The sequence below is a fragment of the Ammodytes marinus genome (assembly GCF_949987685.1).
Source record: "Ammodytes marinus genome assembly, chromosome: 20".
Classification (NCBI taxonomy): domain Eukaryota; kingdom Metazoa; phylum Chordata; class Actinopteri; order Uranoscopiformes; family Ammodytidae; genus Ammodytes; species Ammodytes marinus.
This window is the reverse complement of record NC_137224.1, coordinates 4,589,907-4,602,658: the sequence shown is the minus strand read 5'-3', so window position 1 is coordinate 4,602,658 and position 12,752 is coordinate 4,589,907. Positions and strand designations below refer to the sequence as shown.

General features: G+C 44.1%; 1 protein-coding gene across 1 annotated transcript in view; it reads right to left on the bottom strand.

Moving 5' to 3' along the window:
* Positions 1-12,752, bottom strand: part of LOC307266990 (protein TANC2-like) — a 47,291-nt gene that overhangs the window by 30,670 nt on the left and 3,869 nt on the right. Inside the window, exons 3-5 of the mRNA XM_080049147.1 lie at positions 10,304-10,484; positions 8,761-9,012; positions 2,732-2,863 (exon numbers count right to left, since the gene is read on the bottom strand). Of these exons, the coding sequence (XP_079905273.1) occupies positions 2,732-2,863; positions 8,761-9,012; positions 10,304-10,484 (565 nt within the window). The remainder of the gene's footprint in view (positions 1-2,731; positions 2,864-8,760; positions 9,013-10,303; positions 10,485-12,752) is intronic.

Below are 12,752 nucleotides of genomic sequence, written 5' to 3'. Positions count from 1 at the left end.
AGGGTACAGTTATGCGCGTCGGTTTTGCAGTGAATATTTACGGTGGGTGGTAAATCTTAGAGGTGGGCAGGCAGGGAGCAGGAGAAGGTCCAACACGGTCTGACTCACTCTCCTCAAATCAGCAGGGCAGCTCAGAATGGATGGAATCAGAAGGAGAGTGAGAGAGAGTGAGAGAGAGAGAGAGAGAGAGAGGGAGAGAGAGAGATTGAGAGATAGGGCTGCATCTGTAAGCAGTCTTCTTCTCCTTTAGTTTAACTGGAACTCTGCAACAAGGACTATGTTGACTATTTCTGTGACAGTACGTCAAATATCTTTGCTTTCTGAGGCACAAGCTCACTAATTATGTAATACACAGCAGCTATTTAAATCCCTCATTATCTTTAAAATTGGCAATTATCGTAAACTGTACACTGTCTTAAAAACTTTATCAATGCATTCATCCATCTTGTTAATCATTTTTCTCATTTGTTTGTTGGGGATGGTTGTTATTTGCGGATTATATTAATGGATAAGTGTCTTGGCAATCAGGCAATTAGAATACGCAATAGCTTGTGATGCTGAAAAATAGGCTGTGTGTGCAATCAATTCAGTCAGTAATGGCTCATCCTCTCGTAACCGCGGACATCTTTAATATATTTAAACACAATCCAGTGATTAGATATTAGCTATCTTGTGTACAAAGAGCTGATTATGAGGGTGGGGCTGTAGGAAAGGCTAATTGAGGGTCCATTATGGAAAGGGTTCAATGTCTAGAGAGCCTTAATGTGCATGAAAGTACTCACTACTACTTTTAAAGGTTTGTTTACATGTTTTGATTCGGTGGTCTGACTAGGAAAAAGGTCAGGCAAGGTCACAAAATCATGAATCGCTCTGTGGAGGATTCAAGCCAAACTCGGCTTTTTCACCATCTTGCCCTGGACCTAAGTGTCAGACAGACACAGACACAAAGCTCCTTTAGGCCTTTGGTTCGACAACTTGTGATTCAGACCCACAGGCAGACAAGTAACCAGCTAATCCTGTATTTGGGGTTTCCCTAAGTCTATCATTCCAACTCCCAGGAATAAAAGGCCCTTAGAAATGTTTCCTCATATCATCTAAAAAGGAAAAAAAAAACCTGTTCTTCTGTTTCAACCTCCTTCCCCTCCTCTGTCTCTCTCCTGGTGAAACAGGAGCGGTGTGCACTCAGGGAGGCTGTGACGCTGATCCGAGGAGGCAGAACGCATGTTAAGACGCAGGCGGATGGCGTGTAAACACACTGGGCTGCCCTCAAGAGGAGGAAGGTTAAAACAAGTGATTTCTGGCAGTCACAGTCTCTTCCCTATTCCTCTGTCTCCTTTTCTCTTTCTTTTCTACCACTCTCTCTCTCTCCCTCTCTCTCTCTCTCCCTCTCTCTCTCTCTCTCTCTCTCTCTCTCTCGCTCTCTCTCGCTCTCTCTCGCTCTCTCTCTCTCTCTCTCTCTCTCTGCAGGCTGGACGAATCACATCGCAGCGAGGCCCAGCGCGCTCTCAGCTAAAGTGGGGTCTTAACAGGTAGTTTAAAAACACACAGGGACGCATATTTGTGTTCGCTCGGGTGGCAGAGGGCAGCCATTACGGCTCTCATTACTGGCTAAGTGACGGGGGAGGAAGGGCGAAGGGGACACATAATGTTGTGACATGAGGGCATTTGGTCCATTTACTGAGGAGATTTGCAACGACTCAAGATCTGGAAGGCGGTTGCTGTGTGTGTGTTAGAGTTGAACAATGTGCAGCGGAGCACACACTGACTGTGTGAATGTTAAGCACTGAGGCAGATTTTTAGCTTAGCCGTGACACAACCTGACAAAATGCTCGTTGTGCGCTTCTAAAGTCACACACACACACACACACACACACACACACACACACACACACACACACACACACACACACACACACACACACACACACACACACACACACACACACACACACACACACACACACACACACACACACACACACACACACACACACACACACACACACACACACACACACACACACACACACACACACACACACACACACACACACACACACACACACACACACACACACACAACCAGTCTACCAGCATGTGGGAGTAAAGCTGTACACGCAGACAACCTTCAAATCAACTGTCACCGTCTTTCTTTTGAATTTCCAGAATAACCCTGCCGTCACGCAGCCTCGCCTGTTTGTGGATGAACAACAGAAACAGTGTCCCATTGTCTGGCTCTTTGCTATGTCTGCACTGTGACCTGAAGCGAACACCGGTGTTTATAAAGTTAAAGTGAAAATAAACGGTGTTTGATTGCTTTGACTACACACACCTGCATGTCTGTACAGAGGTCAGCGTTCACAATGCAGTGACACACAGCTTCTGTTGTTACACTGAGCCACGGATAAACTGGAATGTTATGTTTCCTCTTTATAACTCATCATTTTCAGAAGAGAACCAGACTTATCTCTTTCTCGAATGTGTTAAATTCTTTACTGTGCGGACCTATTGTGTACGGACTGTTGTTAAGCCCACTGAGGCAACTTATTATAAAACTGATTTGATTTGATATTGCATTTCTGCTAATGTCAGTGGCACAGATGCTCTGAATAAAATATCTCAGATTCAGCACTGGTCTCCCTTTGACATTAGGAGTAGTCTGTCTGTCTGTCTGTCTGTCTGTCTGTCTGTCTGTGTGTGTGTGTCTGAGTGGATGTGCCATGCTTCTTACCTCTCAGGTCCGGCCCGGAGCGGCCCGGCCCACAGGTGGTGCTCTGTCTGGGCATGCGCAGCGAGGTGCGTAACGGAGTGTGTCTCTGCTCATCCAGGTACGCCAGGTCCTCCAAGTGCGCTGAACTGGTAGCTGTTAGTGTGTGAGTGTGTGTGTGTGTGTGTGTGTGTGTGTGTGTGTGTGTGTGTGTGTGTGTGTGTGTGTGTGTGTGTGTGTGTGTGTGAGGGCGAGATAGAGATAGAGAGGGGACAAAGAAGATACTATTGTCAGCATGTATAAGTGCAATGAAAAGACACAAGACAAGCCCAGAATATACACACACAAACACAAGAAGGTGCCACTGGTTCATGCCAGTGTCCTTAGGCAGTTGTCTGGCTCCCACTCTTGTATTTACTAACTCCAACTGGAAAAGAGCGAGCCAAATTTGTTATGTTATGATGTTGTCATGGTTGTTATTGATTTGATTGATGTCTATTACATTATGTTGATTGCTTGGTGGTGAAGTCTTGTCTGTAGGGTTTCAATGAAATTAAAAAAATAAATGAAAAAAAGAGCAAGCCAGTCCTCCATGGTTGGGTCCTAACTAAAATTCCCTCCTCTCGGTGTCCTGTCACACGGCGCGGAGGCAGATGCCATGCGGCCCCTCTCAGGATTAATTAGCCGAGCAGACGAAATGTCTTATTCATGGCATGAGAGCGAACCGTCTGACGCTGGCTGCCCCGTGTTCACACCAGGCTGTGTGTCTGTGGGGCCTATAGGCTCTGAACCAGTCAATGTTTAATGAGATTAAGACGCCTCCGGTGTGGGTAAGCAACAGACCTGGATCTCGGTCACACCTCAACCCCTGTGGTGCAGTTAGAGGTAAGGGAAGAGGGGAAGGACAAAGTATAAAAAAAACGAGCAAAACATTCCAGGCAAGAATAATGGAATCTGGGAAAGATTTGGGAACTTCTTATATTACTATTGTTAAGATTTGTATTGTTAGGTTATACCTTGTGGCATTAAGCTCATATCCTTTACACTTCTTTCTTTTATTTCTATTTTAAAATGGAGCAACTGTAACAAACTAAAATCCCCCCCCCCCCGGGATCAATAAAGTATTTCTGATTCTTAACAGTCAAATAAGTGTGATGACCCCACCCCTACTATGTGGTTAGCTGTGTTTGCCTCTTGTTTATGTTTTTTCGCAGAAACTCAGAAGGTGTGGTTGGGTCCTGGGTCTTTCGGGCACACCTTGGCCCGTTGTCTCCAATAGTATTAAGGCAAAACCCTTCCATTTGAAAAGGGAGACAGAGGGAAGGTGGACACTGACAATGCATCCATTATTTCACTCATGCCTACATGCAAACATTACTGCCTTACTCCATTGCATTCGGAGGTTTGTTTAATAAATGAATCCTTTTCGCTTGAACTTTGCCTGTCAGTTTTTCATCATGGTTTTAAGCCAGCTATGACAAATTGGGGGGCTCGTCCATTTGGGAACTATTCAGGAACCCAAGTGCACCTGAATTGGATAGTAATATTGACTAGTAATAATCTGTTATTGCACAGGATGCCAAAGAGCCGCTTTGTAAACTGTAATGGTTGTTTCAACAGACAACTTGGGGAATCATTTTACCATTTGTAAACGTGTTCTATCCAATTTAATTTGGCTCACCTTTTTTTCCCCTTCCGTCAATTTTTTTCTTTTCGCAATGTCAGTGTTTTTTTTTTAAGATATTTTTTGCTATTTTTATGCTTTATTGACAGTGCAGAAAGACAGGGGTGAAATGGGGCAGAGAGGGGAGTGACATGCAGAGAAAGGCCGCGGGCGAGAATCAAACACGGGTCTGCTGCTGGGCCCGGCCCGGGGGGAAGACGCCCTACCAACTGAGCTAAGGGTGCCCCCACAATGTCAGTGTTTTGACAGATAAAAGCAAATCAACGTGGTGAGTACAATGTTATAATTAGCGACAGAAATAATGGACAAAGCCACGCGAATAAGATCCAATGTGTGATAAGCCGGATTTATCCTGGGAATCCCTTTTATCTGACACTATACCTGCGATAACTCTGAGGTCCCGTGAGATCCCAAGTCAACTTCAAGGAGTTTGGGACGAGCTGTGAATGGCAATGCATTGCTGCTTCTCCTCAATGCTATCCCTTATCCCGTATCCCTCTCCAGTCACTGCAAGATGTAAGGCAATATAATCCCTTGGAGCAGCAGCAGGCCTCTGAGCCGGCTGGCACCTCCACACAGCTCCTGTTCTGTCTTTGGTGCCACTGGAGTAAAGATCAGTGAAATGCTGAGCGTGTGTGTGCGTGTGTGTGTGTGTCTGTGTGTGTGTGTGTGTGTGTGTGTGCGTGCGTGCGTGCGTGTGTGTGTGCGTGCGTGTGTGTGGCCGACTGCCTGAGTCACCCCTAGCTACGGACCCAAAAATGAGCCCACCATGTGTTTCCCAAAATGGAGGGAAAAGGGCAGCTGGGAATGCTGGGGGCTCGGCCCTGGTGGGAATGGGGCTGCCGGTCATCCAAACTATGGGCTAAAAAAGGACCCAGTGGGGGTATTAATATGCTGCTAAACCTATGGAAGAATGACTAAGGGCTACTGGGGGAAATATAGCCCGAGAAAACCCCGCCTTTTTTTCTATCTATCTTTCTTTCAACTGTGTTTGAATGTGAGGACAGAAATCTGTGGGCTCATCATCTCTCTCTGCAATGCAGCAGTCTGCCGGGAGATCACTTTTCACAGATCCCCAGCCAGTGAGCTAAGACTGCACAGCATGCACGGGGGGAAAAGGAAAAGATAAAATATGTATGGTATGTAGAGGTAGAGTTTGAAAAAAAAAAAAAAAAAAAACGTGGGGCAGAGAGGAGCTCAGCTGCTTCGGGCAATGACAGCCACATCACACACTTCCTGTTTTCAAGAATGACGGATAGTGTGAATGAACGCATGCGTGGGCCCACACACACACACACACACACACACACACACACACACACACACACTGACACCGGCTTGGCTACGGTCCAAAGCCAGTCACAGTATCAGCCAACTAGTCATCTCCGTTACGAGGTGGCTGCTGGTGCTCTGAACGCCTCACCATTCTCCTGTTAGCTCCCCCAGACAGAGAGATGACTCCAGGTGATAAATAATGGAGGTCCTGGTATTCAAACAATAATATATGGGTATTAAGCCAGGTATATAGGTAGAGGTGGGTTCGGGGACAAAAAGGTAAATCCGCAAGGAAATTTAAATGAATGGCCTTTGTCCACCAGCACCCACAAAATTGAAATAAGTTATCTAAGGTGAGCTGTTATCTTAATGAAGAGGATTTTAGACTATAGAGTCAGTCAGCTGACTGAATCTCAGAGTGACTTTCAAACCATTGTAGACTTACTTTGTATGAGTAAGGATTTGACCATGCTGAGGCCGTGATGTAAACTGACAGGGATTTCAAATGGGTCCCTTCACCCAAATTAGATTAAATTTTTTTTTTATTTTCTCTTGTCCCATTCGAGGGCATACAATGTTTTAAAGTTTAGGTTTATTTGTTGAGGTTTGAAGGTTAAGTCAATGACAGTATAGCGTGCAACAGAGGGTAGCAGTGCAATTTCTTAAATTTGCAAAGGGGGTTATGTTCCAGAATACACAGGGGGTTTAGTTGCTCTGAAACATGGCAGGGAGAGATGTTGTCTTGTTGCATGATGGGAATTGTAGGATCCAGAATTTCCTCACTATCACACCCACTATTGAAACGATGAAGGCTGTTAAGTTTGTCCATTATGTGCCACCGTAGAAACATGGCTGTAACATGGTGACACCTGCGCAAATGCAACAACGAATTATCCTCACTAGTGGTCTCAGACTTGGACTCCAATGTATATACTGTATATATAATTTAGGGATATAAGGGATGAATGTAAACTCCTCACTGAATTTTAGCTGGTTTCTAATTTCTTTTCTGATGGGCAGCAAAGAATATAAAAAAAAAAAAAAGGCTGAACAACTCTGCTTTTTACAGTGAGCAGTATTAGCAGCTAGAAGGGAGAGAGAAACATGGAATACTCAGTCTTGATGGCTCCCTTCTCCATATCCATCTTAAGCTCTACCAACGCACTGCCTTCATTAGGTAATAAAGTAGACCCCTCCCTCCCAGTATCCCTCCCCAGTTGCCTTCTGCCATCCATCTATCTATCTCTCACACATACACTCTCTCTCTCTCTCTCTCTCTCCTCCTTCTCTCTCTACATCAAAGCCAGTCTGTCCGTCACTCTGGGGGATAGAAACGGTTAATGCCTGGGGCTTTGATGTTCCACTGCCGTGCGAGCCCAGCCAATCCCCGGCCTGCGCTCGCCTCCCCGTCCCAACATCATCTAATAACTCTTTGTGGAGGAGAGATTATGAAACTCTCTCTCTCTATCTCTCTCTCTCTCTCTCTTTCACTCCTCTCCTAGATCCAGATTTCCCATTTCCCGACAAATACAAATGCCTTCAGAAACATCATGTTATTTTTCACTGCCTCCATCTCTCTTTATGTTTTTTTTTTGTGCATAATGTGCAGCAGCTTATAATGTGCTTTTTAAAGCCGCCTCCGGTCTCCCTTTTGAAGGTGTGGGTATTGAGGGGCGGAGATGAGATCTCGAGGTTGAATCCGTAAAAAACAGCCAGACAGCGGTGTCAAACAGCAGAACATGACCGGCATAAAGAGAGGGTCACAGCCGCAGCGACGTGCCGTGTCAGGCATATTACAGTGCTTAGTGAAAGATGCGTGTGTGTGTGTGTCTACAGTCCACACACACACACACACACACACACACACACACACACACACACACACACACACACACACACACACACACACACACACACACACACACACACACACACACACACACACACACACACGTTTTTCCAGTGGGAGTGAGAGAAGTGCATAATAGCGCTCATAGCCTCTCTGATGATGAGAACAATAATACAATCAGGGCCCATTAGGACTAGCACACTGTTATGAAACTGACATTTTTCCCCCAGATGTATACTTTTGGGAGCCATTTTTCCCTCTCTCTCAGCTGTGGACTAAAATATGAGAAACACACTTCAATGAGATGAGACCCGTCACCGTCGGCAACACTAATGCAGTTTTTTTTGCTATGTGATAATATTCCAGCCGCAGTATGTTTCTCCTGCGGAATCAGTGTCATTGTGTTCAGTGGTTTGCAACAGGGCTGGGCCAATAGCTCTTTTTCAGCTACCCGAGATTTTGAACAGAACCCTACATGAAACATACAAGACTCTCCAGATAATTAACAAAAAAATTGGAATCAAATCAAAACCACTAATTGAGCTCCTCCCAATACCACACTCAGATTTTTGAGCAAGTTAGGGCTCATTTGTGAAAGATTTGCAGAGGGAAATGGGGTCTTGAACTGTAGAGATCTGTGCAGGTTTTTTTTTTAATCACAGAATGTTTCTTAATGAGGGAGTTCAAAGTACGGCGGCCCTGAAGTGCCATGAAACACAACCATTTTGTATTACGATGCGTTTATCGTGTCTTGTATTTTACTCTGAAACGTTTTATGTTTAAATGCGGCATTCTTGGCTAGGACTCCATTGATAAAGCATTTTAAATCTACATTGGAACATTAATGATTAAATAAAGGTTGATACAAAATGAGTATTAGAAAAACCGCATATATCACAAAACACAGGCAAATACGAAAACACAACAACAAATCATCCTATTTTGATATTGTAATGTGTCATTGTGTTTTCCAATTTCCCATTATGATTAGCACTTCTGAGCCACCGTACAAAGGGAAGGATCACAGAAAACAAGCAAGGAGAGAAGGCTTGAAAGGACTGAATAGGGAGCACTGAAAGGAGTCAGAAATAGGGGTTCAACATTAGACCAATTTTGCCAGAAAAAACAGCTCTTGTTTGGGCAAAATTTGTGCACCTTATGCCCCATTGAAACAACCATATTTCTGGTTCCTTGTCATCTACATTGACAGGAGAAGTAGGGGAGGAAAGGTAATGGGGGACTCACCGGCCACAGAGTTAGGGCGGGGCATGAGGTACAGAGGGATGGAGTGGGCAGAGTGGGAGGACATGCTCTCCAGGTTTCGTTCAGGGATTTTGTTGAGGCTGTAGGTGGAGGCGGTCATGTTCTCGTCCACCCGGTAAAGGAAGGAGTCCATGCCTGATTTCTGGGACTGCCACAGCTTCAGGTTCCCCCGGGAGCCCTCGCCGTACTTGCCGCTGCCTCGATCGAAGTTCTCCGAATAGCTGGTCAATGTGGCTGTAGAAAAATAGCAGAAAAAAAAACAGTAAAAAAAAAAACGTAAGAAATTGTTTTCTGTGCTGTTATGTTGCAGCTACATTTGAGAAATGTGTCATATTTTAAGGCCATAGTCGCACTAGGTTTTATTTGAGTTTGACTGTCCTGCCCAGCTATTTTTATTTTCACACATATGTTGTATGTATGCTGCTGTTGTTCTGAACAGGTCTCTGTCTATTTCGATGCAATGCTTTTCCTGATCCAACTACAGGTGTTCAACATTGTTGCCAGGAAACAATGGCCGCACCACTTTAGAGTCAGGCAACACACGCTTCACACGTCACAAAGGTTTTATTTTTTCTCCCTTGTTTTCCGGCTAACAATATAAAGCACACCAGCGCTTTCGTCAGCGGATCATCTTCCAGTGGGAGTACACACTGCTGCTGGATGTTTAAGCATGACAAAGGTAACTGGTTTTACTAGAAAACTGACCACATAGTTCAAGTTGGAGGCAGACACAATTTCGTGGTCTGCAACTAAGGGTTTGGAAAGGGGGAGGGGGGCAGTGGTGAAGTGAAGATGAGACAGTCGATTTGGGTTGTGGGAACCAGGCTACGACCTCAGGCAGTTTCCCACTGACTGTCAAACGTTATAACCATCAGGCGTCCCAGACAGCAGAGCTGCCTGTCTGAGCAGGTAGCGCTGTCTACAGAATTTCTCAACCATCTCAACTTTGCTCTATTTCAAATCACTTGTTGTAATTGTTTTTTAACTTAACTTTTAAGCCACTTAACATAAAGCTTAATTTATGAAGATTTTAAAAAGATGAATTCCTTTTGTAAAGTCAGTTTTCATACAACACTTTGACGCCTGTGTATTGTGCATTAAACGGGTTATGGGTGATTGTCATTGTTCCTCCTGTTCTTGTATTGTCAACAAATCCAATGAAAAAGAGTAAAAGCATCAATTACTTCTTCCAACAAAGAAATATTGTCTGTGCAGCCATTGACCTCCACTGTCGTCCAAAACCTATTAAAACACATCAGTGATTCGCATGGTTCCACTGGGGCACATGTTCCTTTATTAGGATGACCAGTGGCGCTGTTTGAGTCAGTCCAATATAAACTCTCTTGCTGCTGTAAAGACACTTTTATTTCACACTTTTGCCAAATAAAAAAAATATACGTTTGACCTGACGATTTATTTATTTCAGTTGCCACAGACAGTCAGAAAGTTGAGAAAGTGTTCAGGAATAATACATAGTGCCAGCCATATCTTTTTTTTGTCAATCTTCTGTGTGAGCATATCTCACCAATGATGCCGCTGTCTCTGCTCTCTAGTGTTGATGTTGGACTGGTGACTCCGTAGGCGCAGTCCCTGCCTCCGGCCTGGCCCGGCATGGAGGTGGGCAGGGTGGAGCAGGGGCTGCCTGCAGGGGGGGAGGCTGTGCTGCTGGTCAGGGTGGAACATGGGCTGATCCTCTGGTTCTGGCCCTGGAACACACACACACACACACACACACACACACACACACACACACACACACACACACACACACACACGTGTAAAAAAGCTTGGTGTGGTTCCAACAACTCAATTAGCACTCGCGGTATAACGGCAGAGTGCATGCAATGTTTTGGATTTCAACCTCGGAGGAAAATGTCACTTTAAAATTCCACTTTTCAAAGTTGTCTCTCCCCACCGCAAACAATAACACTTATACTAATGAATCATTGATAGCATATTCCTAGAATAAAGCTTTGAAAGAGCTTCATAGATTATAGATGCTACACACACTTACAGTATAATTACACATACAAACACACTCAACAAATAGTTTTCTTTCCCAAAAATGTCAAGTACAGTGTAAATAGCAGTAAGTAACACCGACAGTCACTTTCCAAATGTATTGTACAGACAAAAAGGAGAGAAAAAAACATCAAACATTGTCGAGTTGGCTTATTTACCAGGGATGTAGACTGTACAATCTAAACGCAGGAAAACACTCATTTCCCCTTTTGAGGAACAAACAAGGAGTGGCCTTTTCAAAAACCAGACTCCGTAAAGTCCCATGGCACAACATGTGTGGTTGTAAACTGTTGTTCTGAGATACCTTCTTCACCAAGTTAATGCTAATACACCCTTAAATGGATCTTATCATTTGGATAGAGTTTGATAAACACAGGATTTGTAATGAAAAGTACTTTAAAGAGTAGGACACTTTCACCGAGAGACGTATTTTCAGGAATATTTTCCTCTTGACTGCCAGGACATTTAACCAAGTAAGTAAATACATTATAAACTAGATTAAAGTCCCATACACACTCTGAATACTAAGCAGTGCCCGCTGCTTGCATTGTTTGGCACCCTGGGGTGACCTTCTTCTACATCAGCTCCGGTTTAGAGACAAGGAGACACAGGGGACAAAATAAAAAACATTTCTGCTGCGTCTAATCTGCTGCTGTGAACACCCACTGAGGCCCTCTCAAACAACACACACAAACACAGGCGCACAAACAAACACACACACACACACACACACACACACACACACACACACGCCACAATGATACACGCAAGCAACTTAGCATCCACAGCTTAGCAGAGTTGGAAAACAAATAAACAGGGATGCCAAGTGATTAAAGGTGGAGTCAGCTATTCTGGAGAAAGTTTGTTGACAAAATCACTTTTTTGTCAAAATCAGAGAATACCTCCCCACGAACCACTGTGTGTGGGCTGAAATGAAAATATGATGCAAATTCACAGCTTAGGCTCTGTAAACCGGTATATAAACAAAGGGTCCTACTGTAGCTAGCAACATGCCTGTTTACAGAGACTAGGCTGTGTATTAACACTGGATTTCTTTTTCAGGGCAAATACAGTTTGGACAGGTAGCAGATCGTGAGGAGATATTCACTGATTTTGACAAAAAGAATTCTCCAGAATCAATTCCTTCACCTTTAAGTGTTTGTTTCAGACACCGAAACACACATCACACATGGAGGTCTCCTATTAACTGCTGAGTTCAGGTCAACACAGTATGAGGGCAGGGGGGGTGAAGCGCTGCTCAAGGCTAAATCTAGTCCAGTTTAATTTGCAGGGAGAAGACAGAACAGACACTAAGCTCATACACACACCAACGCACACATACATATACAGTCGGGAGTGCGGCCGCAAATTGATTAATCTGTCAATTATGTGTTGACAGCCTCCTGAGGCAGTAGTTGTTGGAATAGATTGGTGCGCCAATTAATCGCAGTGTTGAGGGTTTGATCTTGGGTTCACTTATCCATACGTCAAACTGTCCTTTAGAGAGACACTGATCCTAAATCGCTCCCAATAGCCAAGACAGTGTGGCCTCACTGCCAAGTGTGTGTGTGTGTGTGTGTGTGTGTGTGTGTGTGTGTGTACGTGTGTGTGTGTGTGTGTACGTGTGTGTGTGTGTGAGTGCATTTCGTAAATGAGGCACATTGTAAATTGACAAACACATTGTCAAGTTTTTTTGTAGCAGGCAGCAAATGAAATGGAGTCCAATACCAATATTATGGTGATTAATTCTCGTTAATTGATTAATAATTTTGTCTAAAAAAAAAAAGAAAGTGAAAATGTACCAACGTTTGTCTGGCCCACAGTCCAAAACCCAGAGATATTCAATTTGCAATGATATACAACAGAGAAACTTGGGAAGCTGTTGATAAAAAAAAAGATAAAGAGTCTACAAAAATGGTAGCGGCTCTATGCACTGATGTTGGCATGTAAAT